Source organism: Notolabrus celidotus, chromosome 11 (assembly GCF_009762535.1).
Source record: "Notolabrus celidotus isolate fNotCel1 chromosome 11, fNotCel1.pri, whole genome shotgun sequence".
NCBI classification, from domain to species: domain Eukaryota; kingdom Metazoa; phylum Chordata; class Actinopteri; order Labriformes; family Labridae; genus Notolabrus; species Notolabrus celidotus.
This window is the reverse complement of record NC_048282.1, coordinates 22861111-22888938: the sequence shown is the minus strand read 5'-3', so window position 1 is coordinate 22888938 and position 27828 is coordinate 22861111. Positions and strand designations below refer to the sequence as shown.

The window sequence follows — 27828 nt, the reverse complement described above, 5'->3', positions numbered from 1 at the left end:
GGCCTACTAGCCAAATGCTAAACATCATAGACCGATCCCCTCACTGTAACTTAAATGTAATTAGCTTTAGCAAGGTGCAAGGTAAGCCTATCAGATTCTATCTGCTTGCTTTGTCCCTGAAGTCTTGCTAACTGTAACAGCACAATGAGAGAGTTTCACAGATCCTTTTAATGCCTTTGTGTAAACAATCCAAATTCTATTTGTATTTACTGCGTACAATCGACATACACACAATTAATCAATTAAATAGCACATATGATGAGAATCTGGTCCAGAACAGATGGGTAAGTGTTTATTAAAGACAATATAATAGCAAACAGAGTTTTATGTGGATCACTTTTTCTCACTACAAAGTAGCTGAAGGCAACAGTTATGTGGCTAATGGATGAGTTTTGGTTGAGTAGTGGGTGCTCTAATTTATTCCTGTTCAGTAATAAGATTAGTTGTCTAATCCAGGAGGAGTCAAGAATAGCCTCCACCCCCCTCCCCCCAGAGCCAGTGACATGAGCAACCTGTGCATGGAGGAAGATACTGGGGACCGAATCCCTGCTCTTTTTCCAAACCTTTTTCATTTATTCCCACACTTGATCGTCATCCTGGTGAGATAAATGGCTTTCTATAAAGGACAGCAAAGGATCCTGTGGGTTCTGGATTTGCCCCACCCCCCTACGACACAGATAATCTGAGGCGAACCAAATCAAGGGAGACCACGGGATTGACTGTCCACAGAGCTGGAGAGGGAAAGCCAAAGTCAGAGCTGTGGAAGTTGATGTCAGTTGATTTCTATTTCTTGTATTTTTTGTCGTATTGACTTTTGATTTGCTTAGATTGATCTTTCCTAGTTAGCTATTTCTAAATTGTTAATGTTGTACTTGAGGAGGCTATAGTCTTGAAGAATAAAATTAATTTTGTTATGTGATGAGCCACTGAGTTAAAACTACCAGCTGACACTAGCAGCTTGCCTTATGGATTATGTCTGGTCTGCATGTGACTGAGTATGATTTTTGATGCAGATCTTTGATTCAATGTGTATGTGTAATAGATTCACTCTTACTCTTTTCATGTATACAGACATAATAATCAGTCACAAACAGACCTTTCAAGTCCAATGTAATAATAAATCCCAGAGTCTTGTTTACTTATGAGATGCCTTCCCCAGATTCTGTCAGTACTGTGGTTATAATTCTGCTCTTCAAGATTAGATCAGGCCTTAGCATCAATTATTTACAGAAAGTAAAGTATAAAATATATGATGCAGTGTAACTAAGGAGGCATTTGTGGGTGCAGGCTCTGCTATGACTGTGGATGTCAGCCTGAGTGACTGTTCCTATGGCAGGCAATGCAAATACCAGAGGTGGGGCTCTGATGGAATACAGTAAGTAACACTGCTACTTAGTCACCACTGAAATGTATCAGGAATCAATTCAGGGCGCTGCCTTAACCATACTCTATAGGTGTTCATTCTACCAGATTACACATTAAAATGCAATACACTTGTTTTATAGGTGTAGCTATTTTTACTGTAATGCTCTGATAGCAGACTTGGAATGCCAAATGAGGATTAGACACCTCTAAGTGAGCACTTACCACTGATGATCTTAATTATAAAGGTGTTACTGAACAACCTACATTCGAACTATCTTTGCTGCACTAGAATTCCAAAAGATAAAATCATTTAACTGTTGATTCTGCTTAAAATGGTATGAAAAAGCATCAGAATTCATTTATAGAGTAATGTTTCTTCTTCTCTTTCTACCTAAAACTCCAGTCAGAGCCCCCAGGGCCAAGTACACACTTGTAGGAGAAGCTATACGATACGTCATTCCTGCTCATATGCAATGCTCCATCGGCTGTGGAGGACAATCCTGCAAGTATGACAGCCCAGGTTACTGGAGAGATGACCAACAGGCCATTAAAGGCCTCTACTCAGCATGGTACATGTTCCACCTTTGTAGTTGTGATAGTTCAACAAAATATTTTCACATCCTATAAAATAAAATTTTCGTATTCCTCTTGACCCATTTAAGGCTAAGAAGAGTGAGAATTACTATGCTATATTCACCATCCTCTCTTTGTTCATATTGTTCTAGGGTTAGTGATCATCTTCTTGCTATGTCCAGACCATCAACAGAAACGATTGAGAAGTACAAGATCATTGATCAATTCAAAAGGTATGCACACTTTGTTTATATTTTGTACTTTAGTAGCTTCCAGATTAAGAGCACAAACTACTGAGGAGATGAGAGTAATTAAGTGTTTGTTTGTTTGTTTGTTTGTGTTTCAAGGAATGGTATTAAAACAGTGATCAACCTACAGATACCTGGTGAACATGCCAGCTGTGGAACCCCTCTGGAACCAGAGAGCGGCTTCTCCTACCGTCCGGAGATCTTCATGGAAAACGACAGTAAGTGCTTCATGCAACAGAAGAAAAAAGTTTTGATATTATTATTTTTTCTAGATAATATAAGTATTGTGGTTGAAAGAAACATATTACAGCAAAAAAAATCCAATAATGTTGTTTATTTAATTTTTATCATCTATCCCTTGTAGTGGACATCAGGTCTTGATAAGTCACAGAATGTAATTATATTATTTTATGGATTTGTGTATTTCTGTTAAGATTTCTGGTCATTTCATTAACATTAAAATACTTACATGGTGGGAACAGATCAGAACATTACTTTTAATTTTAAACTGCATTCTCAACCCTTGGTAGTCACCTAAAGAAAACTTTTAACTAATGCAATAAACATCAACAGATTATTATCTTTGTTAATGTAATCATTCACACAATATGTCTATAACTGGACAAACCTTTCCTGTACTCTACGTTGTGTGGGTCTACACATTTAGAAGACCAAATACACTGTAGTTCATCTGTTATGCACCCTGATTCCCCAAAAGTGGATGTCATGGAATGTGTCGAGAAAACAGATTTTGTGTGCAAATCATTTAAACCCTATCTTTCATTGAAAATAATGCAAAGTCAACACCACATGTTGGGTACATTTTCTGCAGACCAGCTAAATGAAGCCACATTAAATCACCTTGAGAGACAGTGGGGGTCGCGAGTCGTCAGCACCTATATTTTTGGGGTCACGGGCTGAAAAGTTTGGTAACCCCTGGTCTAGACTAACTGTTGTATAGTTCTTCTTATATCTTTACTGTTGCTCAGGTTTATCTCAAATCATTTTTATCACCAGTTTATTTCTACAACTTTGGCTGGAGTGACTATGGAGTGGCCAACCTCACCACTATGCTAGACATGGTGAAGGTCATGGCCTTTGCTCTGCAGGAGGGGAAGATAGCGGTCCATTGTCACGCTGGTCTTGGAAGAACAGGTACATTTGTGAGGAATATTGAATGTATACATCTTCATTACAGTCTTATCTATCACCTCCTCAGTTTGATACTATTTACATTGAACTATTAACTGTTTCCCCTTTATCCATTCAGGTGTGCTTTTAGCATGTTTCCTGGCCTATGCTACCAGGATGACTGCTAACCAGGCTATTCTATATGTGCGTGCTAAACGCCCCAATTCCATTCAGACACGAGGTCAGCTGCATTGTGTCAGGGAGTTTGTCCAATTTCTTGCCCCTTTGCGAAGCGTGTTTTCTTGCGCTGAGCCTCGGTCCAACCCAGTCACCCTGTCCCAGTACCTGAACCGCCAGAGACACATATTGCATGGCTATGAGAGGAAAGAGCTGAGGAACCTACCTAAGATTGTCCGGCTGGTGACCAGGCTGCTGTTGGACATTGCAGAGAATCGGCAGGTCATCGAAGAAGACATTCTGGTGGCCCCAGATATTCATGACTTAGAGATGACTCAAAGCATCATTGAGCAGATGGGTCCTGAAGTATTAACAAGGGAACCCCGCTTACCAGGTACACCCACCTTACCGAGACATTTTAATGAGCCAGCCATCTTCTACCATCGCAAAAGTCTGAGCTACAGCGAGTCTGACTTGAGAAGGCTGGGCTCTGAGCTCAACCTCCTCACTCAACCTCTCGGCCCCTTGTCAAAGAGTACTACCGACACGTCCATGTCCCCCTCTGAGAGGAGACACCCTCCAATAGAGATTAACCGCTGGGGTAGCAACCCGTCTGATGTCTCGCAAAGCCCAACAGGCTCACTCTGGCACATCAAGAATGAAGAAAAGGATGGATCCATCCTAGTGAGGAAAATTACCCAGACAAACATTCAACATAGTGAGTGTGTGGGAAATGAGGAACCCACCAAAAAGGGCAGCATGTTGTCCAGGTGGAAGGAAGAGCAGAGGGAAGGGTTATCAATGAACGGAATGACGTCTGAAGTAAGACAAGAGGAGCATTCAGAGGTGCCCTTCATCACCCTGCAGTCAGAGCTGTCCCTGGAGAGCAGGAGGCTGCTAGTGGCACAGGCCCTAGCAGTGAACATCTTTCTTGATGGGGAGGAAGACCACAAGAGAAAGGTCTTAGCCTGGCAGGTAAATAATCCACATCAGTGATGAGTTCAAATTTTGTTCCTCTGTCCATGACAGATTTTAATTCACAGCCACCACAAAGGCAGTATAGCATGTATCTGACTTGAAATGTTTGAAATGTCATGATTTTTTTTTTCTGGGTTAACAATTTCAGCATTTCCTGCTGCCATCCAGTATTAAACTGTGTAGTGAATAAATAAAAACACCCTTAATGTGCTACAGAAGTAAAATTTCCCTTGCCTCAAACCCACACTCAGGGCCTGATCTACTAAGATCCCAAATAACGAGTGCTAAATTGCATGTGCAAACAAAACAATTGCATGTGCTATTCTGGGCGTGTTGCGGGTGATCTACTATGATTGCATGCACAATTGATAACAGGTGCAAAAGGGGTGCGGACAGTCCTTAAATGAGGATTTTGCGTCTGCTATCGTCTGTCCCCATGGAGAGTTTGGGAGAGCAGAGTGGCCGTAAACGAAAAATGAAGTTTGAAGTCATGGAGTTGGAGGTCTTGGTGGAGGAGGCAAATAAACACACTGGTGAACTCCAGCAGAGACATCTCAGTGTTGCCAGAAGAAACGATTTTGCTCATTTGACAGACGCAATCCTCGGTGCTCCTGGTTAGTACATCAGCTTTTTGCACACTATCAAGTTTGCACGTTTTTATACAAGCAAACCTTTAGTAGATCGGGACCATAATGTTCAATGATGTGTATGCACACAAATATCGAATTGAAACTCACTCTCAGAGCTCTTACTTTGCCGACTCCTGAAGGGATTATAAATGTGGCCCACAAAGGTAATGTTGCTTTAATAAATGCAGAATGTGAAGAAGTGGCCTCTTTCACGTACAGGGTTCCTGCAAAGGCAGCCATTTTCTAATATGACTGCATGTGTGTAAACAGGCAGAGCTGAACCAAGGCGGTGGCTGGGAGAGACTGTGCTCAGAGCGGGACCCCTTCATCCTGTCAGGGCTCATGTGGACTTGGTTGGAACAGCTTAAAGAGCCGGTTGTATCTATCCAGGAAGCCAAAGCCCTGAACCCTTACAGCACCAATGCTCAAACCGTCCTAGATACACTTGACCAGGTTGGTGCACGCTTTGCTGATTAACATTTGATCTGTGTTGAATAGCTTGACAAATGAGGCTCACATATTTACATATGGTATGTTTTAAATGTAACTTTCCTTTACTCTTCTTTAAGGCCTCTAAAGAAACAGTAACATGCGTACTACATTGTATGGCTCAGATGTTGATGATACCAGAAGAGGTTGAGACTGCTTTCCTGAACTGTATGATCAAAGCTGTCACCTTGGTAAGAAAACAAAAGCATTATTTTGATTTAATCAACGTAGAATTCTTTATTTCCCAGTCATTATGTTTGTTTCAACAATTTATGAGCTGTGTTTTTCTTTGAACAGCTGGGGACTGACTCAGATGATGGAAGAAGAGTGCACGACACCCTGACTACAGTCCTACGATGTGTCCTTGGGGACATGAGATTTATAGCTATTGAAGCAGAGGACTCACAATGTCTGCTTGCTCTTTAACATAGAAGAGTCTTTTTTATAAACAAAGCACTGCCTGAACTCTTGTATGGGGCCATGAAAGAGGAAAGACTGCTTTTGTGCCTTATAAAAAAACTATATATCATTTCAATGTGAGCAGTATTTTTTTTAAAGTTATGTTTTGGGGCGTATTTGCCTTTTATTGAATAGGACATCTGGAGAGAGACAGGAAATGTGGGGAGTAGAGAAAGGGGGAAGACATGCAGTAAATGGTCACGACCGGAAGTCAAACGTGCGACCGCTGCAGTGAGGACTATACCCAATGTGAGCAGTATTTAAACATTTAGGATATGTTGATGTTTATCACTCATACAAAGATGACACCACTGTATTTTCTTACCTCAGTATCTAGTTGTATTAACATATTGAAGAACAGATGATCCAAATATATTTTACAATACAGTATGCCTTAAAATCAGTCACAGTCAATACCTCAGCTACATATAGCATAGCTATGAATAGCTACACCTGTGCAGACTCATTTCTTACCAAGGATGTTGTACTAACAGAGTATCAATGCCTGTCCCATAACAAAGCTGTGTTTTTTATCTATAGTAATTGTCTGTTACATCTTGTAACCTGTGAAGTGTGTATGTTTCTGAATTGTCTTTTTCTCCTGTGCTCTCTGGGTCCTCGTTTTCATCCTCGTTTTAAGCTGTAATTGAGTTCCTGTTTGTACGTACCAATCAAGGCTATATTGTAAAGAGAGGGAGGATGTGACAGTTTGAATGTTGACAGAAAATACTTCAGGGATGAGGGAAGTAAAAGTAAAAGTAAATTGATCTCAGGGAAAAAGAAAAGGGAAAAAAAATAAAAGCAAAATTAAAAGATTTCTTTAATTATGTTTTTCTTTTTTCTTTTTTTTACAAAAAAGGCAAAGATAATTTGATCCAAATAAAATAAATGAGCTTCCTTTACCACACCAAAAAGAAGCCAATCTAAACCCTCAGTTTAACCACTATTACCCAAGTACCCGGTATGTAGTAAGCAGGAGGTACTGCCTACTACATACTGCGTTTGAATTTAGTCTGTAGTATGACTGTTCGATGCAATGTCTCATTCTTTTTCTGTACAAATAATCTTACCAAAGATTATCCTAATGTACTGTAAGCACGTATGATGACCCATTTATAATAAAGATAAATGTTCCCTCTTTCATCTGGTTGTACTAACTTTATGTAGGACCCTTTGTGTAAAGCAGCAAAGCTCAGGAGGTGAAAGAATATGCTTTCAAGACATCTTTCCCATCTTTTCCTTCAGTAGAGGCCACAATGCTGGAGTAGTCACAGGTGACGTGGGTGAACCCGCTGGAACACAGGAAACAAAGTAAGAGGATCAGGAAATGACTGAACACCTCTGTATTCAGGCTAATGCACTACTATCAAACTGTGCAGCAAACAGTACCTGGACATTGTGTGAGAGCCTCCCAGTAAGTGGTATCTGCTCTCCAGGCTCAACCCGTGGTCTCTGTCAGTCCTCCATGTCAATACTCGTAAGGAGAGGTCCTGAGACGCCGTCACCACACGAAAGCTGTCCTATAAAAGTGAACACAGTACAAACTGATTTACGTGTATGACACTTTTACTGAGAGGGAATATTGTACTGTATACAACATTTCTTGGAATTCCACTCTTGAAAAACAGCCTACCACACATATAGAAGTAATGGGCATAGTGTGGTCTTTAAAGCTAGCGAGCAGCGCTCCTTTCAGGGAGTAGACCATTAGCTCCTGGCCAGATGCCAACACTAAGCAGTTGCTGTCCTTGGCCTCAAGAAGGTAGTGTGAGGACCTGGTTTCAAGAGTCAGAGGGAAGGACTCCACCTGCTGGACTGTGATGAGAAGAGGTGCAAAATGAGTCCATAAAAAATACAATTAAATACAAATATACAAAATAGACACCCTTATGTAGATTTGAGGCTATGACATGAGCTGGTGAGAGACTTTTCTGGAGCACCCACTTTCACGCAACCCATTTAACCTGCATCTATTTAAATACTAATTTAAGTGCATTCCCTGGAACATGCTTTAGTGAAATCTACTATTTCTACCTTTCTTCATTTGATTGAAGTTTTATTAATAATCTCTTCCATTCTCTTGTTCTCTTTCTTTCACAGCAGGTGGAACATTTCTGCAATCAATAGTGGAATTTTCTGTAATACTACCCAACTTATCAGCTGTTTGTCTAATGGCCATATAAAAGGTGTCATCACATTTATAGTCCATCTGCACATATCTCAGTCCTCACCCTGGATCTCTGACTTGTACTTGCTCTTTTTTATGCTGACATCGAACACAGTGAGGGCTTTGTTGTTTGGGCGCTGGTTGTGGTGGATGATGGCCAGTCTGGCAGGCTGGGTGGGGATGAAGACAGCAGCCTGGCACCCGGTGACTGGCACGGACTGGCACAGAGGCTCTTCGTCCTCAGACGGAGAGGTCAAACTCTCAGTGTAAAATACCTGCCAACAAACCAAACAACAGAATTCTACTAAATGTAGATTTACACACTTATTTTCCCCAACTGTGCTGTTAGTGTAGAAGTAATGTGGTATAAGGAAACAAATGAGAACAGACCAAAGCAGGAAGCATAACATGAAGACTGACTGTTAAACAAAGCAAGAAATACCTTTGGGCTTAAATCATCGTTGTCCTTGGTTCCAGCTATGATCCATTTCTTGTCAGGTGACACAAGCAGGGTGTTGACTTTAAAGGAGTCACACACCATGACTCGAGACTTTTGGGTCAAACTCATATCAGCTAGTGTGCAAACAGCCCCCTGACTGGTTCCGACCTAAAAGACAATATTATTTGAAGCAACAATAAACTCCAAGAGAACATTCTTTATTTTTGGACATGCAACCCAAAAAACTGGAAAGTTACTCACAGTCAGAAACCAAGTATTGTTGATATTGTACTGCAGTAATGCACAATGTGGAGATCCAGAACTGAAGGAGGCCACCTCCTGTCCAGTCTGACCCTGCCAGGTCTTTATGAGTCCCGTAGAGTCTGCTGTGATCACAACTTCATGCAGTTCATCAGTAACAATCCCGGTCAGAGGACTCTGAGCAGGACTGCACCACAGGACATCACCCTGTCAGAGAAATGGTGCAACATTAGGTAACTGTATGCATTGAAATGTTAAAACTTTCCCTTCTGTTCCGGATCTAAGAAAAAACACAGGCTTGACATTTTTAATATTGACTGAGATGGGACTCTGAATATAGAGTTTAACACCTTTTCCACATCACTATCTGTGTATACTGTATGATTTTCAATTTAAAAACTTATGGTGCACCAACATTCTGGATGTTCCAGGCTCGGACTGTACCATCAGCGGAGGCGCTGCAGACCGTGGCACAGCTACTCGAGAGGTCAGGACGCTGAGCTGAATTCCCCTGCAGGTACACCAATCCCACCACCCTGCCTGACAGACAGACACACAGCATGTCAGACACAAAAATGAGACAATGAGACATAATGTAGTTAACTAAAGAAGATTACAGACAGGGCTAGCATACCTGTATGTCCTCTGAGGCTCTTGCAGGTGTAACCTCCGCTCCGGCCTTCTGTCATCTTTGCCTCTAAGTGGCAACGCCAAAGAAAGTATCTCTTCCATGAGTGATTCACCTGTTCACTCCGCAGCACAGAGAAGTTACAGAAAGTCCAGCGCTGCAGACACAACCGCCTGAGGAGAACACAGATAAGCATGCAAACACACAGTATGTTATGGGACGGATACTATATTCCATATCAGATCATATATATCACATCACATATGCAACACTGTGTACATTGCTTTTAATGTCACAGTTTGTAAAGGTAGGGCATCATTTGTGTACAGTCATGGCCAAAAGTTTTGAGAATGACACAACTATTAATTTTCACAAAGTCTGCTGTTTCAGTTTTTATAATGGCAATTGCATATACTCCAGAATGTTATGAGTGTTAGCTTAATAACTACAGAGACAACGTAACTGTGACACTCGTCTTTACTCGAACACTTCTTCAGTACAGCCACCAGCAGTAACAACGCTTTCACAATATTAGTGCGCCCCCTCTCTCATAAAACAGGAACAGGTCATAGCACTTAACAAACTCCCCTTCTTCTTTAAAGAAAACAGTCCAGAACTTTTCTAAATAATAAAGCATTTCTGTTTTCTAAACAACAGGTGAACATAGATTCATGGTTTTTATAACACCACAGTCATAACTTTAATAATAAGCAACTTTCAGTGAATGAAATAGTCTTGTGTTGTTGTGTGTCCATTTAGCCTTTAAGCTGACATACACCTTCCCTGAGAGCCTTCAGCAGAATGAGTGCTGATGTCCCCTTTTTTGTTAAGCAGTCAGCAAGCTGATCCTTTGTAGCTGCCCACATGATCTGCTGGATGACTTTAGAGTGGATGAGCTCCTTGATGCTGCTGATTTCGAGGCGCAGTCTTTTCTCTGTAACTGATTTGGTGGATTTGACAGCATCCAGAAGGGAGTGGTTATCAGTTACACACACAATAGGCAAGCTTTTTTGTGTGCAATCACCTGTGGTAAGTTCTGAAAAAAGTGTGGCTAAGAAAACAGAACTGTCGATGCCATCTGCAAGTGCTAAAGTTTCTCCAGCCAGAGTACTGCGAACAACTCTCCTGATTCTCTTTGATTGCCAGCATAATGGCGAGAATCTTCCTTTCTCTCCCATCAGCATAATGAGATGTCCGCCTTGGGTCCCTCCATCAGGAAGGTTTCCCAGCGAGGAATCACTGAACACCACAAGCTTAAGATTGCTATCTTCTCCGAGGTGTTGAAATCTCAAGGTCACTTCATCTGATTTTAGTTTTCTGATGACTTTGTTTGCACAGTGCAGGGTCTGAACAGTGGCATTCTTTGTACCAGATGCCAGCATGGAGATGTCACACATGATGTCTGGTCTACTCTGCCTTGCCACCCACAATATTTGACCAATCTTTGACTTTAGCATCTCAGCTTCAGTTTCTGTTAAAGGAGCTTCTCTGTCTGTTGCTCGGACAGGGTCCACAGGAATGGGTTGCAGATTTTTTATGTACATACTTTGGTGTACCTGTATCTCATCCTTCTGAGACTGTATTTCCATTCCGATGTAGCTGAAGCTGTTGTGTTCCTCTCGTCCAACTTGAAAAACAGCTTTCAAGTGAGGAATGATTGTTGAGGAGAATTTTGCAGTACCACCCCAAATAAAATCATCCACATGACAAGCAAGAACCCCGATCACATTGCAGGAGTCATCCAGCCAGTAAAACACTGCTGGATCAACTTGTGAAATTGTGGCTCCCAACTTCTGCATGGTGTCTTTAACTCTGTTATACCAATACAGAGAAGCATCTGCAAGACCATAAACACACTTCTTTAGCTTCCATAGATGGCCTGGACTCTGGGCTTCTGTGGGAGGCCTAATGTACACATTTCGAGTGAGCTCTTTTCCTTGAAGAAAAGCTGCTTTAATGTCCATTGAATTCAACTGCCACTTCTTTTGACATATGACAGCCATGAGCATTTTCAGGGACTCTGAGGCACAGGTAGGAGAGTCTTTTTGGAGTTCCTGAGTGTTCATTTCTTCAAAGCCTCTTGCAACTAATCTAGCTTTCGGTACCACACCATCAGCTGTGTCTTTGATTGTGCACACCCACCTTGTTGATATGCATTTCTGTCCTTCATCCTTCACCTCTTCAAACACCTCATTCTTTCTCCAGTTGTTGAGTTCAGCATGTTTGGCAGACATGAAAACGTCATCGACAACAAGTATTTCATCTTTGTGGTTGTCAATGCAAAGCTCTGCTTGCTCCACTGTAACTACTTGAAGATCAGATACCTGTCCCAAGTTAACCGTGTCTGTTGTGCCAGCAAGTTCCTCAGGCTCCGTGTACTGCAGATTGTACCAGTTCTTGTAGTTTCCTGTTGCTTTTCCTGCCCGGCTGAGGATTTTTCCAGTTTGCATTTGGCCACTATCTTTGTCCGTGAAGTTGATGACTTGTCCAACTTTGAGCTTCAGGCTTTCAGAAGTCTTGATGGGGTGTGTTCTTATTGTTTCAGAGCTTCCTTGTTCATCCCCACTAAGTTGTTCGGTTATCTGAGAGGGTTCATTATTATTCTCTGCATCAAGGGGTGCAGTACTTGTAGTAGTTTTATCCAGACTTTCATTTTCAGTGTCAAAGTTATCACTGAGCCCAGTTTCTGGTGATGTGTTTCCATTGACAGCTCTCTCCATCTGGCAGCCCTCATCTCCTAGCACTACCTGGGGAGCATTTACCTTTCGAAGTCTGGAGTGATGTACACGAACATAGGTGCCCCCATGCCTTACAAATATAACTGCTCCGTCTTGGCCAATGACCACACCAGGACCTTTCCATTCACTGCAATCGACCCGCTTGTAGTAGACTTTATTCCCTGTTTCATATCGGTCATCATTTGGCCGCAGTTGTTTACGAAGGGCTCTTCTGATTCTCTCGGAGCATTCTGCCTCTGCAAATGCTTTCCTTGCAGCATGTAACACTGTAATGTTCTGGGATATCCAAGTGCCCATGTTGCTGCTCTCGAGAGCTGGGGGCTCATCAGTAAGCACTGATGGTAGATTTGGGTTCTGTCCAAATACCAACTGATAGGGACTGTAGCCATGAACATTGTGCATAGAGTTCTTTGCCATCAGGGCCCAGTCCAAGGCTGTCTTCCAGTCACATCCGTCGTCTCTTTTGACTTTCAGTAGGATTTCAGTGAGTGTTTGATTATGCCTTTCCAAGAGGCCATTGCTCCATGGGCTGTACGCTGCAGTTGTTTTCACTTCAATGTTAAACTTCTCAGCCATGTCTCTCATCTCCTCACTGTTGAATTCCCCTCCATTGTCACTGAATAGTCTGCGTGGAGGGCCATGAACACTTATCCAACAGTGAATGAAGTGTTTCATAATCTCTCTGGGCTTCTTGGAGGTGACAATGCTTCCTGCACTGAAACGTGTAAAATGGTCAATAACATGCAGATACCATAGTCCTGGCTCAAGTTCATGCAAGTCCATAGCTACAGTTTCGTTATAGGTGGAGGCCATTGGCAAACCTACCGCTGGCTTTGTCTGTGGTTTACTGTGTCTGATGCATGTTTCACAGTTTTTTACAATGTCTTTGAGAATGGTGCTGCATTCATCATCAGTATTACCTGAGCAGGCCAATAGTTTCTGAAGTCTGTCAGCTGAGGCATGTCCAAATTGCTTGTGCAACTTTAACAAAACTCTCTTTTTGTCCTGTGTTGTCATGTTTTCTGTCACTGTCAGGACTTCATTCTCCTCTGAGGTCTCGCTTTCATCCAACTTGACATCTTTTATCTTTACACAATAATGTCCTGAAGATGTTAGTTCCAGTTTGACTGGTTGCTTGAACATTGTGGCTTTATCATTTTCAATGTCCAAAACTGCACTTGCTCTTTTTAGAGAAGTTTTGCTCAAAAGCAATGGGATATCAACTGGGACAACTTCTGTTTCTATTTTACATTTGGTCTGTCCTATCACAGCTGGGATTGACACTTTCTTTGTGGAATACACAACTCTCCCATCCCCAAACTTGAACGACCGTGCACTCTTTGTGTCCTGAATTTTTTGTAAGTCACTCGGTTTTAGTCCGTTGAGGTAGTCATTCAGCCATTTTTCTCCACACACAGTTCTGGTGCAGGCTGTATCAATTACAGCTGACCCTAAGGACTCTACCATGAAGATTTCTGTGTCTGATAATGAGTCTTTGGACAACAAAGTAATATTACATTCTTCAACAACATTTGTCATCCGCTCATCTTCTGTCAGCTTGACCTGTTCATTTTTATGTGGACAATCTTTTGCCCAGTGATAAGTGCTTTGGCAGACTGCACATCTAGTTCGCCTCCCATATCTGTCGAGTGGGTTTGTGCCCTGCACGGTCCCTTGTTGACTTTGTTTACTCTCTCTTTTGCCGGTAAATCTTGTGTAGTATGCAGAGTCAGCATCTCCACTCATGCGTTGTTCACTGGCGCCCTCTTGTGGTGCGTTATCGCCGAAGATTCTTTTCAAAGCTGACTTCATGTAATCGAATGAGAGGTCTGCACAAGCGGTAAGCGCCAGCTGTTTGTCTTTAACGCTAAGTCCCGCTGTGTCAAGTAGCTTGAAAGCTAAAACTGCATCTGGAAGCTGCATGTTGAACTTACTGAGTCTGTTGTATCGACGTTCAAATTCAACGATGTAATCCGCCATCGGAGCGCCCTTTTCCCTTGTTATCCGGTCAAAGTCCGTGTATGCCTCGTACTGGCGATCTTTCTCCTCTTTTAGGAACACAGAGTCTAATTTTGTCAAAAGTTTAGTCATTCCATCATCCTTATTCAGGTCTCCCGCGGCTATTTCCAGCACGCAATCCCTCGCTCTTCCTGTTAGCGACAAGGCGACTGCCAATGCCTGCTTCTTCTTCTCCAAGTCGGTAACTAGCCTCCAAATTTCAACCTCATTTTTCCAGCTTTCGTACGACTTCTTCTCGTCAAACGGTGGTGGAACTTTGTAATTGCCAGCGGCCATCCTCTGCTACCAATGTTAGCTTAATAACTACAGAGACAACGTAACTGTGACACTCGTCTTTACTCGAACACTTCTTCAGTACAGCCACCAGCAGTAACAACGCTTTCACAATATTAGTGCGCCCCCTCTCTCAGAAAACAGGAACAGGTCATAGCACTTAACAATGAGGAGTGATCAGCTCAACTGCAATTAATTGCAAAGTCCCTCTTTGCCTTGAAAATGAACTTTATCACCAAAAACACATTTCCACTGCATTTCAGCCCTGCCACAAAAAGACCAGCTAACATAATTTCAATGACACACAGGTGTCACACACATTAACACAGGTGTGGGTGTTGATGAGGACAAGGCTGGCGATCAATCTGTCATGATTGAGTGACTGGACACTTTAAAAGGAAGATGGTGCATGACACCATTGTTCCTCATCTGTTACCCATGGTTACCTGCAAGGAAACACGTGCAGCCATCATTGCATTGCACAAAAAGGGCCTAACAGGGAAGTTTATAGCAGCGAGTAAGATTGCACCTCAGTCAACCGTCTATCCAATTATCAAGAACTTCAAGGAGAGAGGTTCAATTGTTGCCAAACAGGCTCCAGGGCGCCCAAGAAAGTCCAGCAAGCGCCAGGACCGTCTCCTGAAGGTGTTACAGCTGCGGGATCGGGCCACCACCAGTGCAGAGCTTGCTCAGGAATGGCAGCAGGCAGGTGTGAGTGCATCTGCACGCACAGTGAGGCAAAGACTTTTGGAGGAAGGCCTGGTGTCAAGGAGGGCAGCAAAGAAGCCACTTCTCTCCAGTAAAAACATCAGGGACAGACTGATATTCTGCAGAAGGCACAGGGACTGGACTGCTGAGGACTGGGGTCAAGTCATTTTCTCTGATGAATCCCCTTTCCGATTGTTTGGGGCATCTGGAGGAAGGCTTGTTCGGAGAAGACGAGGTGAGCGCTACCATCAGTCCTGTCTCTTGCCAACAGTGAAGCATCCTGAGACCATTCATGTGTGGGTTTGCTTTTCGGTCAAGGGAGTGGGCTCTCTCTCAATCTTGCCTAAAAACACAGCCATGAATAAAGAATGGTACCAGAACGTCCTCCGAGAGCAACTTCTCCCAACCATCCAAGGGCAGTTTGGTGATGAAGAATGCCTTTTCCAGCATGATGGAGCACCTTGCCATAAAGCAAAAGTCAGAACAAATGGCTCGGGGAACAAAACATTAAGATTTTGGGCCCCTGGCCAGGAAACTCCCCAGATCTTAATCCCATTGAGAACTTGTGGTCAATCCTCAAGAGGCGGGTGGACAATCAAAAACCCACAAATTCTGACAAACTCCAAGCATTGATTATGCAAGAATGGACTGCCATCAGTCAGGATTTGGTCCAGAAGTTGATTGACAGCATGCCAGGGAGAATTGCAGAGGTCTTGAAAAAGAAGGATGAACACTGCAAATATTGACTTATTGCATGAATTCTGTGTAATTCTCAATAAAAGCTTTTGATACTTATGAAATGCTTCTAATTGTATTTCATTATACCATAGAAACATCTGACAAAAACACCTAAAAACCCTGAAGGAGCAGACTTTGTGAAAATGTAATATTTGTGTCATTCTCAAAACTTTTGGCCATGACTGTACAGGCTACTTATTTATAATTAACTAAGGGATCAATGTCTTCATATATAATGACTAATTAGGGTTTGATGGATCATGTTTTTATCTTTAATCCTTAATCAGCTAAGATAAAAGCAATTCAATAAAACAAAAAACTGCAGTGGAGGGAAATAAATGAGCATTTTGCTTTACTACAGTAAGTGAGTACATTTTATGGTAACACTTTATAATAACGGAACAGTTATCTTAGTGAAATAATGCTTAATTCATGTTGAAGTAATGCATGAGTCATGATGAATTTCTGTATGAATGAATGATTAAATCCTGTTGTTCAGCATGAACTACTGATCCTGTCACTATGACTTAATGTAATGACAACGTGTTTAATTCATCATTAGTTAAGGTAAGGTAATTAACAATTACTTCATACATCAGTTCATATATGACCAAATTTGCTGGACATGAAGAAACATTTCGGAGAGGAGGTGAAACAGCTTCAAGAATTTCTACCAGTCCAGTTGCTTTGCGGATTAAGCTTTGGACTGGACATACAAGTTTTTTTTTTAGGATTACTGCATTTGAACAGCCTCTCAGACTGAATTTTAAAACGTCATATTTCTGAGAACAAACTGAATGGTGTGTGTAAGTACTGTATATATACGTATATATACGTATATAAACAGTATATAAACACACATTTTAAGTATTTATTCATATAAATAGAAGTACAAATTAACTTTGTACAAAGGACATGAACAGTATCTGTACACTTGGACAAAGGGGGGGAGTCACACACACACACACACACACACACACACACACACACACACACACACACACACACACACACACACACACACACACACACACACACACACACACACACACGTCCAGCAAATTTGGTCATATATAAATTGATGTATGAAGTATGTCAATTACCATACCTTAAATAATGATGTATTAAACACGTTTTCATTACATGAAGTCATAGTGACAGGATCATTCCATTTGTAACATTGTATATATCTAAATTGTATTCTAGCTTTATTTATCTATTTTATTTTACTTATTTTCATTTTATTTTATTTTAATATTTTTATTTTTATTTTTTTTTATTTTATGTTATTTTGTTTTATTTTATATATATATATTTTATTTTTATTTTGTACTTATTTTTTTATCTTATTTTGTACTTATTGAAACTTCTTTCTTGATTGTACTTATGTCTGGGTTGCTGTAACAACTGAATTTCCCCCCGGGGGATCAATAAAGTAATATCTTATCTTATCTTATTAGTTCATTGGCTCATTCTGAAAGTACCCAGAGTAAATACTGAACTGGGTCGATCAGCATTCTCCATTGATGCCCTTAAATCATGGAATACCCTCCAACAGACTTTAAAGTTGTATATCCATTCCATCTCCTGCAGAGTTTAAGACTTTGATCTCCGACCACTATGTTTCAAACTGTATCGGTTTTAATTAATCTATTGTTTTGTGAATGATTGTGTGTTTGTTGTTTCTAATGTGCCTGTGATCTCGACGACATTGGATATTAGGGAAACCAAAGTATTTTTCGAGAATAAATAAAGGTTTTTGAATTTAATTCGTTAATGGCGAACAACAGGAATTAATCATTAATTCATACAGAAATTCATCATGAGTCATGCATTACTTCAATATGAATTAAGAATGATTTCGCTAAGAAAATTGTTCCATTATTGTAAAGTGTTCCCCATTTTAGTTATTTATCAACACTGTTATCATCTTCTTGTTTTGACGGTATAACATAAATACAATGCAAATACAGTCAAACCTCACCTCCATATCCACGGAGTTTCTATGGCTTCATGCCAGTCCTGTAAGTAGAGTTATTTCGATCACAAATGACTTCAATCAAGCACACATGGGCTACTTCCGCAAGTTGGGCACTGCTTCCTTACCTGACACACACTCGATGCATTGATTAAATCTTCCTCTGTCAGGAATGTAAAGATGTGAATAAGACAATCACCGATCAAATACGGGTGCTGGAGGTCCATTTGTTCTTCCATAGTGTTTTAACCCTCACTGCCCGTCTACCTGCTTAACTTGACAGGACGTCAAGTCGCGCTTTGGACAAACTACGGAAAGACTACAGGGACAAGCTGGATAGTTTGTTTACTTTCCTTCCTGCAATGTCTTTCTAACGCCACCGGATGTCGCCATTGTACAAGGTAGGTGATCTGGGTTTATATGGGACAGATGCGCACTTCAGGTAGAGTCATTAGATGTTTAATTCATTTGAAGCAAAGCATTTGTTTTCTTAGAGAATGTCTCCTTTGAATATGATGTGAAAAAAGGAAGGATCTAAATGACATCGGACGTCACCACACTTGTGCGTAATGCATGAGAGGAGACAGTAATTCAATCTCAGTCTTTTTGATTTGGTTGCCTCATAATAAATCTACTTTATATAACAGATTGCTTTATCCATAAAAAACTAAATTTGTCTGTCAGATGTTTAATACGCTTATTGTTGGCACTTGAAAAAAAGAGGCCCATTGTAAATTTCAGTGAAGCAAAACCAGTAACATCCACGTAAAATAAAGCAATGGAGACATTACTCCGCGCCCTGACCCACTTAACAACCAAATAAAAAGCTTTTCCAATCAGTCAAGGTGAATCCACAGCACAGGAGTGTGTGCGTGTGTGTGTGTGTGTGTATGTGTGTGTATGAATGTGTGTGTGCTGAGATTCAGCCCTGGCGGGATTCTTCAGCAGGGCCCCATCCTGTGAACACGCCCCAGATAGATGAGCCAGATATATAGCCAAGACCTGCGGGTAGCAGAGGAACTGTGAGAAAGAGATAACCGCACTTGTTCACCCCAAGGGTTACCTGTGACACCCTCGCAATGACAAGAGGGCCCAGCGAAAGGGGGGCCACGTAAAGGGAGTCTGGATGATACCATAGCCGGCAATTTGTGAAAAGAAAGTTTCTGAGCTTCCTCTATTTTTTTATGCTTTTCGTCATTTTGGAGTTCCCTTGGAGTTACCTGTGCTGTGATCGATCGGAGAATAAGCGAGCCGAGTTACTCATCAGCCCACAGTCAGTGCATGCAACTGAGAGTCGGGCCGCAATGAGTCGGAGAACGAGACGCTGGATTTTAAGAGTTTTACTTTGTCTGGGGATTGTTTATTTGAAAATTGGGTGAGCTGCGCTTGTTTGACTTCTTATAAGTTTGTTGAAGGCTACTCTAGAACACGAACTTAAATACCTGACGATTGACAACGAGACTTTTTTTTTATCAGATGTTGATCCTTCGAAAGCTCACATTGTTTCTCATATTTCCTGAAAGTAGATAGTGATTTTATAAACGATAAATCTAATATCGAGGAAAGAGCGTAAAGTTATCTCAGATGGGCGCATGACAACTGCGTCCTTATCACTTTGATGACATCTTTTACTTTAACAGCTTGTTAAATCTCATAATGGCACAACATTTTGAGTTTATGGAGCTTTAATTTATCCTTACTTTAAATAATATGTCTGGTGGTGTACATTAGGCTAGACATAAACCTCCTTTAAAGTAAAAATAAAATAAAATCATTACGATTTGAACTTTAAAATGCAATAAAAACTCTAATTTCCCCCCATAGATGTAGTTGTTTTTTGAATAATTAACATCAAACAAAGTAAATAATAGATTTTGGCTACACTAGAGAGTTATGAAAACATATTAGAAGTGAAAATAAACTTTTAACCATCAACCAGCCATGTAAAAACTAAAAAGAAAATGAAGAGATGGTTGGAGGCTGTATTTTCTCAGTCATGTCCATCTTCCATCCACAGTGGCTTCTCTTCGGTGGTGGCCCTAGGTGCGAGCATAATCTGTAACAAGATCCCCGGTTTGGCCCCTAGACAACGGATAATCTGCCAGAGTCGCCCCGATGCCATTATCGTCATCGGAGAGGGAGCCCAAATGGGCATCAACGAGTGTCAGTTTCAGTTCAGAAACGGGCGCTGGAACTGCTCTGCGCTGGGGGAGAGGACAGTCTTCGGAAAAGAGTTGAAAGTGGGTATGTTGCTGTCTGTTAACGTTTGTTTACAATTTGACACATTTTCATTTTACAGCAACAAACATAATTTATCAATGAAGTCAAATTTAGATGCCTATTTGTTGTGCGTAATGCGTAAAATGCGCACATCATTTATATTTAGCTTTCTGAGATCTTCCTTGACTAGGACAATACTTCAAGAGAAATGCATGAATAAGGAAGTTTAAGTGAGGAAGACTGTATGACCCCCAGTTAAAACCTGCACAAGCAAACACACATGATCATCTCGCCTTCATTATTTCATCCACAGTACCAGAAGCATCCTATTAGGTGCCAGCAGTGTCATTTACATCAGGCCTAGTTTTGCTCCAGACTTGTCACTGAGCTTGGCTTTTTTGTGCATGTATAAAAGGTATCTGAATCCAGCACAGTAACAAAGCTCTTGTTTGCAGCCTTTCTTTTCAGCCCTAGCAGAGTCTCTGGAGACACATGTTCACTGGTCTTTATCCTGTCTAGTGATGGGTGCTGTGGCTCCCACTGTAAGGATGTGGCTCTTACCACGGGTATAAGTTACAGTGTGGGCCAAAGCCAAGTAGAAAACTAGGCCTGAAAGTTCTAAAATAGAGAAACAAACTGGTTTAAATCAATACTTCTACTACTGAGACGATAATCTCTGATGAAGAGGGGATAAATTGGTTTGGATGTTAATGGCTTTTTGTACTGATAGGATGCATTTTAGACCGTTAGATGAGGAGGATCTCAATATCAGGAAGGCTTTATGAGGTTACATGAAGGATTCTGATATTTTTTATAACAATTCCACTGGAGTTACATGACACAGGTAGAGGTTTTTTTTACAATATTTTGATGAAAAATTGACAGAATTTTTTTATTTAAGCAACACATTATATCCAGAACCCTTCCATACAATGGTCAGAGCCTGTGCCAGCTGTTTCAGGCCTGCTGCTGCTGGAAAGAAAGGATTACCTCAAGTGAAAACAGCGCTGTTTGACAGTCTGTTCCTTTATGAATGAGCAGTTTTAGCTCATCAAGAGTCTCGCTCTGCGTTTCTAAAGCAGGAGTTTAAGTCCACGGCTTGGACAGGCGTACCAAATAGATTGGTTTCGCTGATCAGATTAGTGCAGGAGAACGATGGTTGTAAATGAATGCTTTTGTGGATGCTCAGGGTGAGGGGAGCTGTGTTGCTTGTGATTGTTCTTAAAGAGAAGGAAGAATGACCAATGGGCTGGCACAACGCTTATGGATGATGCAAGGTGCATTAGCTTTGAGCCATTTTAGGCCTTAGCTATGTTCGCTCCGTGTTCACACTGAGCTGTTTGAGACAAGGTTCATGCAGAGATTAAAGAGAGCAGCAAACTAGCACTTCTGGTTCAGCCTTCACAGGTTAATTGAATATCCAGTCTACTCTCCTTTTAATATCTTCCATCTCTCATTACACGCTTTAGAAGAATTCATTCCATCTCTTCTTGTGGTGAACTCATACACTCACGACTGCAGGGGAAAAATTAACAACGGTGCAGTCAGAACTGGCTGCCTGCACAGACACACCTTCTTTTTTGGCTCAGAGCCCATCGAGTCTATAAAAACGTCCACATAATTGATGCCTCAATATGAGTTTTTTTTTTTCAATGGCATGGGCACACGTCCAAGATGTTTATCACAAAACATGGCAGCCTCTCATAGTGAACCAAGTGGCGGGAGGAAGCACAAACACGGTATCGTGTTTGTTTTGAACAAACACAGACGAGAAGTTTATTTACACACAGATATGATGGATGGTACAAGCGGGCGTTTCCTGTTTGCGGGGAAAATGAATCACAGATCTGAAAATTAAAGAACATGCCGCTTGTTCATCATGTTTATGAAAATGCATCTTCATTTCCTTGTGGTCTATTTCCATGTTGTAATAGATAGAAAAAAACACTGCCCTGCATTTTTTGTTCCCGTCCTTAAATAAGACTCAAAGCACTTTTTCTTTGTGTTCTTTTCTGCTTATTAGAACTTTGCTTCAGGATCTGTCCTGTCAGATTAACCTTCACTTATTCATCGATATTTCCGTGTGTGTGTAAATGATTTGTAAGCCGGACTTGGGTGAGATAACGGCAGGATGAAGATTCTGATGTCATTACCTTATGAGTTTACACAGAATGTGACACTTTCTGAGTGGATCAATAGCCCCTCCTTGACGACAACCCTCTTATTCATGCTGCTTTGTTGACTATACCGACAGCGGCCATTTTGGTTCACGAGCAGGACAGTTTCCAGGTCAGGTTTCAAAACACTGCAGCCCTTGAGCGATATGTCAGGAAGACTGTGATGCAAACACCCATACTGTTAATAATTAATCTCCTTTTTTGTTCATTTAAAAATCCTGAAAGAGCATGACATTCTTTCTTACAAAACACCTCAAACCACTTCAGTCATCACCTTTTTTCCTTTCATCTCTCCTAGGTAGTAAAGAAGCTGCGTTCACTTATGCCATCATTGCAGCCGGGGTGGCCCACGCCATCACAGCCGCCTGTACACAAGGCAACCTGAGTGACTGTAGCTGTGACAAGGAGAAGCAGGGTTTCTACAGCAAAGATCAGGGCTGGAAGTGGGGAGGCTGCTCAGCAGACATCAACTACGGCCTGGGCTTCTCCAAAGTATTTATCGATGCTCGGGAGGTCAAGCAGAATGCGAGGACACTCATGAACCTCCATAATAATGAGGTGGGACGCAAGGTAAGTGATCAGCATAACTTATATGATGTAATTATTTTTAAAAAAGGTCGACTAAATCTGATGATTAACATGTCTAAAGCAAGCCGGTCAGTTCCTGGCACGATGTGGTGATGGTGCACCTTGCCAAGGATCTGGGCATTTGTGCCAAGACTGAACAAGCAGCGGAATAAAAGGTTTCTTTTAGAGGAAGAGCAGACTAGGTGGCAGGGTTTGATTACAGCCCAGATCTCTGCACTGAAAACAGATTGACACTGTACAAAAAGGCATTAGCTCAGCCCCTCTGCGCTTGGCACCACTGGGACAGTATACAGTTACCTTCATGACAATCCCCACCAAGAGTTGTTTCTTAATATCATAAACCCACATCAGGTGTAATCTGCTCGTACACACACCACTTGTTAAGTCACTAGGCCTGATTATCAAAGAGTAGTTTCCTTCATAGAAGAGTGAAGGTATGAGCAGTTCACCTGCATACTCCATTCCAGTTTCACAGTTAGCACATTATGATTTTTTTCAGAGTCTGACTTTATCACCAAAAAATGAGAAAAATTATGATATGTAAACAAGCATTGCTTCCTTGGATAAAAGCCTGGGTATCATGGCCATGCTTTCCCATCTTTTTGGTGCAGGCAGAACCTCAAGCTAGCTATCAGCTCCCATCAGATCAACTGGGGCCAATTGAGTAGTGACGAAAATGTCATTGCCTCTCATATCAATACTCTACTTTTTCAGAATTGTAACTTGAACCCAAAGCTTTAATCAGGTATTAACTTCATATCTAGTCAAAATGGAATCTGTCTTATAATAAGTTTCAATCGCAAAATCAAAAAAGCAACTGGAGACTGTTGTAATAATAGAAAGGAGAAAAGCAATGACCTTCTTATTCCAAGGCTTTTCTGCATGCAGGGCTGCAGAACCCTGCAGACTGACAAAGAGACTCCAGTAAGTCTAGAGGTTAGAGATTGAGTGGAATGATGTGCCAAACAGCTAAAGTGAGGTTGGAGTTAGAGAAGAATAAAGAAGCAGCTTTGCCCAAGTTTACTCATGTCCCCCCTCTTTCTCTCTCTCTCGCTCACTGTGCCAAAGTAGCCTCATTCACACGACCGACACGTCCATCCAAACGCTGAAAAGCCCCCTCGCTCACAGTCCTACCTAGTAGATCATTTTCTGTGTGTTTCAGGATCATGAATACAAACCTGGATGGCTAAATTGCCTTTTTAGAAAAAGACTGCACTTAAGGATTCAAACTTTGCTCTGTTTTCGTTTTTCCTCTCCTCGTTCTGCCAATAAATGGCCTCTCTGTTTGATTGCAAGCCCCCCTCTCTTTCTTTCTTTATGCTAATCAAAATCAGTGACACCGAGCAGGAGTGTCCCAGTCGGAGACGTCCAGACAAAGGCTGTCACAAGTGTTAGTCACAGAACAACTGATGGATTAAAAAGCTGAAGCCGAGGGTTTTATGAAGTGGTTTGCTCAGGGAAAAGTTGTTTTTTTTCTTTCTTTTTGGGTTCTTGTTCACACGGCTGTGTTTGAGTTGTAGTGTTTTAGTTTACTTGCAAAGAGCACAGAAACATACATATCCTGTCAAAGGCTACAAGAGACTGTACTGCAAACCAAGCTCCAAGCATTTGAGAAAAGGGAAATCGCAATTGACCTTGTTGCTTAAGAAAATTCCAGTTTGAGTCAATGGCACTTCTCATTGTCATCAGTTGAGGGTTTAGCAGTAATCCTAGTCACTCGGCGCCTTGTACAGTCACTCTTGACATTTGTGTGTTGTGTGTGGCAACTACACACACAGAGTCTGAAACCTGATACATTATTTTGGCTTCTGTGTGTATGGTATCACACTGCTATGTGGTGGGGCTGTATTTACTCCCTAACAATGATATATTTTTGATTGCATTATTAAGCTATACATTTGTCATTCACCCTGAAGTGCAAGAGCTGAGATTGGAAGTAAGACATTCCAAAATACAGCAGTACTTTAGAGAATGAAGACTTAAAATGAGCTAGAAAGGCAAGCAGTGAAATCATTACTGTCGTAAACTACATGATGATTGGTCTGAATACTCTGTTAAAGCTGTTATTAACCTATCATAACAGTGTTATTGCCACTCGTCACTGGAGTGTTTTACAGTTGTTGGTTGTTGCTGCATACTAAGTTGTTTTTGTGCGTCTAGGTCTTGGAGAAGAACATGCGGCTGGAATGCAAGTGTCATGGCGTCTCGGGCTCCTGCACCACCAAAACCTGCTGGACTACACTTCCCAAGTTCCGCGAGCTGGGCTACATTCTCAAGGAGAAGTATGCCCAGGCGGTGCACGTGGAACCAGTCAAAGCCAGCCGCAACAAGCGCCCAAAATTCCTCAAGATCAAGAAGCCTTACTCTTACCGGAAGCCCATGGATACAGACCTGGTGTACATAGACAAGTCGCCCAACTACTGCGAGGTGGACCCTGTGACGGGGAGTTTAGGGACACAGGGCAGGGTGTGTAACAAGACTATGATGCAGCACATCAGCGGCTGCGACCTGATGTGCTGTGGGCGAGGATACAACACACATCAGTACTCCCGCGTGTGGCAGTGCAACTGTAAGTTCCTGTGGTGCTGCTACGTGAAGTGCAACACGTGCAGCGAGAGGACAGAGGTGTACACATGCAAATGAGGATATTTATTGGATGGTGTGTGTTTGTGTGATGTCTGCGAGCGTGTGGGTTCTTGTCTTTGTGTTTTCATGGACAAACTGGAAATGTTCAACTCTACAAGAAGGCTGCTATTACAGTCTTTCCAAACACAAAGAGGAACTACTGTACTGTGTGTACACTAAGCTGAAGATGTGGCGTCATGAATCTTTTTTTTTTGCACACAAAGCTCTTCAAAACTCCTCACCGACTTTTGTCTTCTTTGGGATGCAAAGTTCAAATTGTGACTAAAGGGAAAAACCGCATCCTGGCTTGTTGGACTGAAGAAAAGTGTCAAGACTTTAAGCTACATGGACATGTTGTGAAATTAAGACAAAAGGACGATGCCAATGCAAATGAATTATGGTGGATGTGATTGCTGGGCAGGACACACTTCCGTAGTTCTCGCTCTGTGCACAAAAGACACAACACAGCCGTTTGGAATATTTAACACACTGTATTTAGAGAATGAAAATAATTAATATTAATTTATTTTATAAAAACTACTGATTTTGTCCACTAAAGGATAAAAAAATAACTAAATGTTGGGAGGTTTTAGTTTGTTAAAGCAATCAGAACTTATCCATGGTTAACATACTGGATTTGAATCTGCCTCGTGGTTTTAGAATAATGTTGTTCCAGATGAAACTGCTGTGGGCTACTCACATTGACCTCCTGACCTGCTCATGAGTTTGTCTTCCTTCTGTTTGCTGCTAGTCTCCACAATCCCACTTGTTGAGGTCGAAGGCTGTACGCTCTACTGACTGCCTTCAATGGCATCGCTTACTTCAAGACGATTTAGCTTAAAAGGTCGTACTCACTGATAAAAAAAAATACAGGCACATTCTCCACTTTTGGTAAATATTGGTTAATAGAGTATATTTTGTAAAAGCCTATTTTTATATGAATGTCTTATTTATATCTTTTGCATATTCATTGACTCTGACATCTGTTTTTAAACCCCTGTGAAAAAAAGCTGATAAATGTAAGCTGGCCCCTGCTGTCACTGCCATAGTTGTATATTGTAAGTGATAGGAACTGTTTATATGTCTGTGTTCAAACGTCTGTGTTTACTGCGTTTCATGACTACTACTGATGGAATACAGGAACAGAATAACACTAACAACATTCGATTTTCATTATTCCTTCATCACACATCAAGTGTCTTTCTTAGTGAATGAGGAAAGAACAAAGGGGAATGCAGTATGGTTAACAAAAATCTATGGAGAGTGTTAGTTGATGAATTGTGCTGAAACAGCTGTTACAGGCTGCAAATGGCTACATAAAGGGAGGAAACTGGCGTTAAGTTCAACAGAGTTGAAAACTGAAGGAAAAGAGGCGTTGACCTTCACGATTACTTGCAATAAACCAAAGTAACGGTGGAATTTTTGAGCTTTTCTGACATAAATTACTGTAAATGCACTCTATAGAGGCATCAATTAACCATTAGGGCCGTCATTTGTGCTCCAAATGTACATAAAATCTTTAATACATTGTGTTTTGCATCATCATGACTCCATCCAAATGTCATAAATCAAGGATAAATGTTCTCACATATCATGAAGTCACCATGGAGATAAATCCGTTTCCTCATTCTCCAGTATAATGTGTTGCATACTCGGCTTAGCAAAGAGAGACGTCCATTCAGAGGGGAAAGTTACTCGGGCTTAATTGAGGGCCCATCCTGCCGGCTGGGAAGCCGTTGAATGTGTCACAGGAGAAAAAGTGTTTGTGCTCCTAATTGTAGGGTACCGGTGTAATTGATGAGACTGGCCAGGCAGACTGTCACGGAGATGACTTGCTCAGTCGGGGGAGTGGGAGCTGTCAGGTGATAGATGACTCGCACATCTGCTTCATTCACTCCTTGGCCACTAGTTGCTACAACAACTGCGGCGCGGCTGAGAAAATGCAGGGGCAGTCTCCAAGAGAGGCTGGCCGGCGTGTCAGGGAAATGTTAACGATGCTAAAGCCCACAGTCGTTACGGATTCCACTCTCATCGGCCCTGGAAGTGCAGCGGGGAGATGGGCCCGAGGTGTTGACAGAAAACCTGCTCCCAATAATCTCCTGAGACTGACAAATGTAGCTTGTAAAGTTTTCACCTGTGCTGTATTCTAGAAGTTTTCCACATAGGCATTTTCCTTTTGAAAACCCTCCCTTTTCTTCTTCCCCTTCTTTAAAAAGCTGA

The 27828-nt window shown here is 41.6% G+C and overlaps 4 protein-coding genes across 6 annotated transcripts; 2 read left to right on the top strand and 2 right to left on the bottom strand.

Annotated features, from left to right (window-relative positions):
• The first annotated feature begins 1337 nt into the window (after positions 1 to 1337).
• On the top strand, positions 1338 to 6846 carry ptpdc1b (protein tyrosine phosphatase domain containing 1b). The gene is made up of 9 exons (XM_034696421.1): positions 1338 to 1375; positions 1769 to 1934; positions 2091 to 2171; positions 2286 to 2404; positions 3204 to 3341; positions 3457 to 4469; positions 5372 to 5554; positions 5671 to 5781; positions 5888 to 6846. The coding sequence occupies exons 1-9, from the start codon at positions 1366 to 1368 to the stop codon at positions 6014 to 6016; spliced, it is 1950 nt and encodes a 649-aa protein (XP_034552312.1). The 5' UTR covers positions 1338 to 1365; the 3' UTR covers positions 6017 to 6846.
• Positions 6364 to 18333, bottom strand: fbxw12 (F-box and WD repeat domain containing 12). Of its 2 annotated transcripts, XM_034696425.1 has the most exons (10): positions 18127 to 18333; positions 18005 to 18042; positions 9551 to 9717; positions 9332 to 9456; positions 8917 to 9123; positions 8659 to 8823; positions 8281 to 8491; positions 7683 to 7864; positions 7439 to 7569; positions 6364 to 7341 (listed from the first exon to the last, which is right to left on the bottom strand). In XM_034696425.1, exons 1-10 carry the CDS (start codon positions 18235 to 18237, stop codon positions 7242 to 7244), a joined length of 1437 nt encoding a protein of 478 aa, XP_034552316.1. In that variant the 5' UTR covers positions 18238 to 18333; the 3' UTR covers positions 6364 to 7241. The 2 variants fall into 2 exon arrangements, with proteins under 2 accessions (XP_034552316.1, XP_034552317.1); XM_034696426.1 differs by lacking the exon at positions 18005 to 18042.
• Positions 10727 to 14736, bottom strand: LOC117821880. Of its 2 annotated transcripts, none has more exons than XM_034696423.1 (2): positions 12961 to 14736; positions 10727 to 10831 (listed from the first exon to the last, which is right to left on the bottom strand). In XM_034696423.1, exons 1-2 carry the CDS (start codon positions 14575 to 14577, stop codon positions 10808 to 10810), a joined length of 1641 nt encoding a protein of 546 aa, XP_034552314.1. In that variant the 5' UTR covers positions 14578 to 14736; the 3' UTR covers positions 10727 to 10807. The 2 variants fall into 2 exon arrangements, with proteins under 2 accessions (XP_034552314.1, XP_034552315.1); XM_034696424.1 differs by lacking the exon at positions 10727 to 10831 and having other exon boundaries at positions 12808 to 12997; positions 13203 to 14736.
• A 686-nt stretch (positions 18334 to 19019) lies between the features above and the next one.
• On the top strand, positions 19020 to 26761 carry LOC117821882 (protein Wnt-7a). The gene is made up of 4 exons (XM_034696427.1): positions 19020 to 19373; positions 20016 to 20242; positions 22694 to 22965; positions 25144 to 26761. Exons 1-4 carry the CDS (start codon positions 19183 to 19185, stop codon positions 25624 to 25626), a joined length of 1173 nt encoding a protein of 390 aa, XP_034552318.1. The 5' UTR covers positions 19020 to 19182; the 3' UTR covers positions 25627 to 26761.
• Positions 26762 to 27828: the final 1067 nt, after the last annotated feature.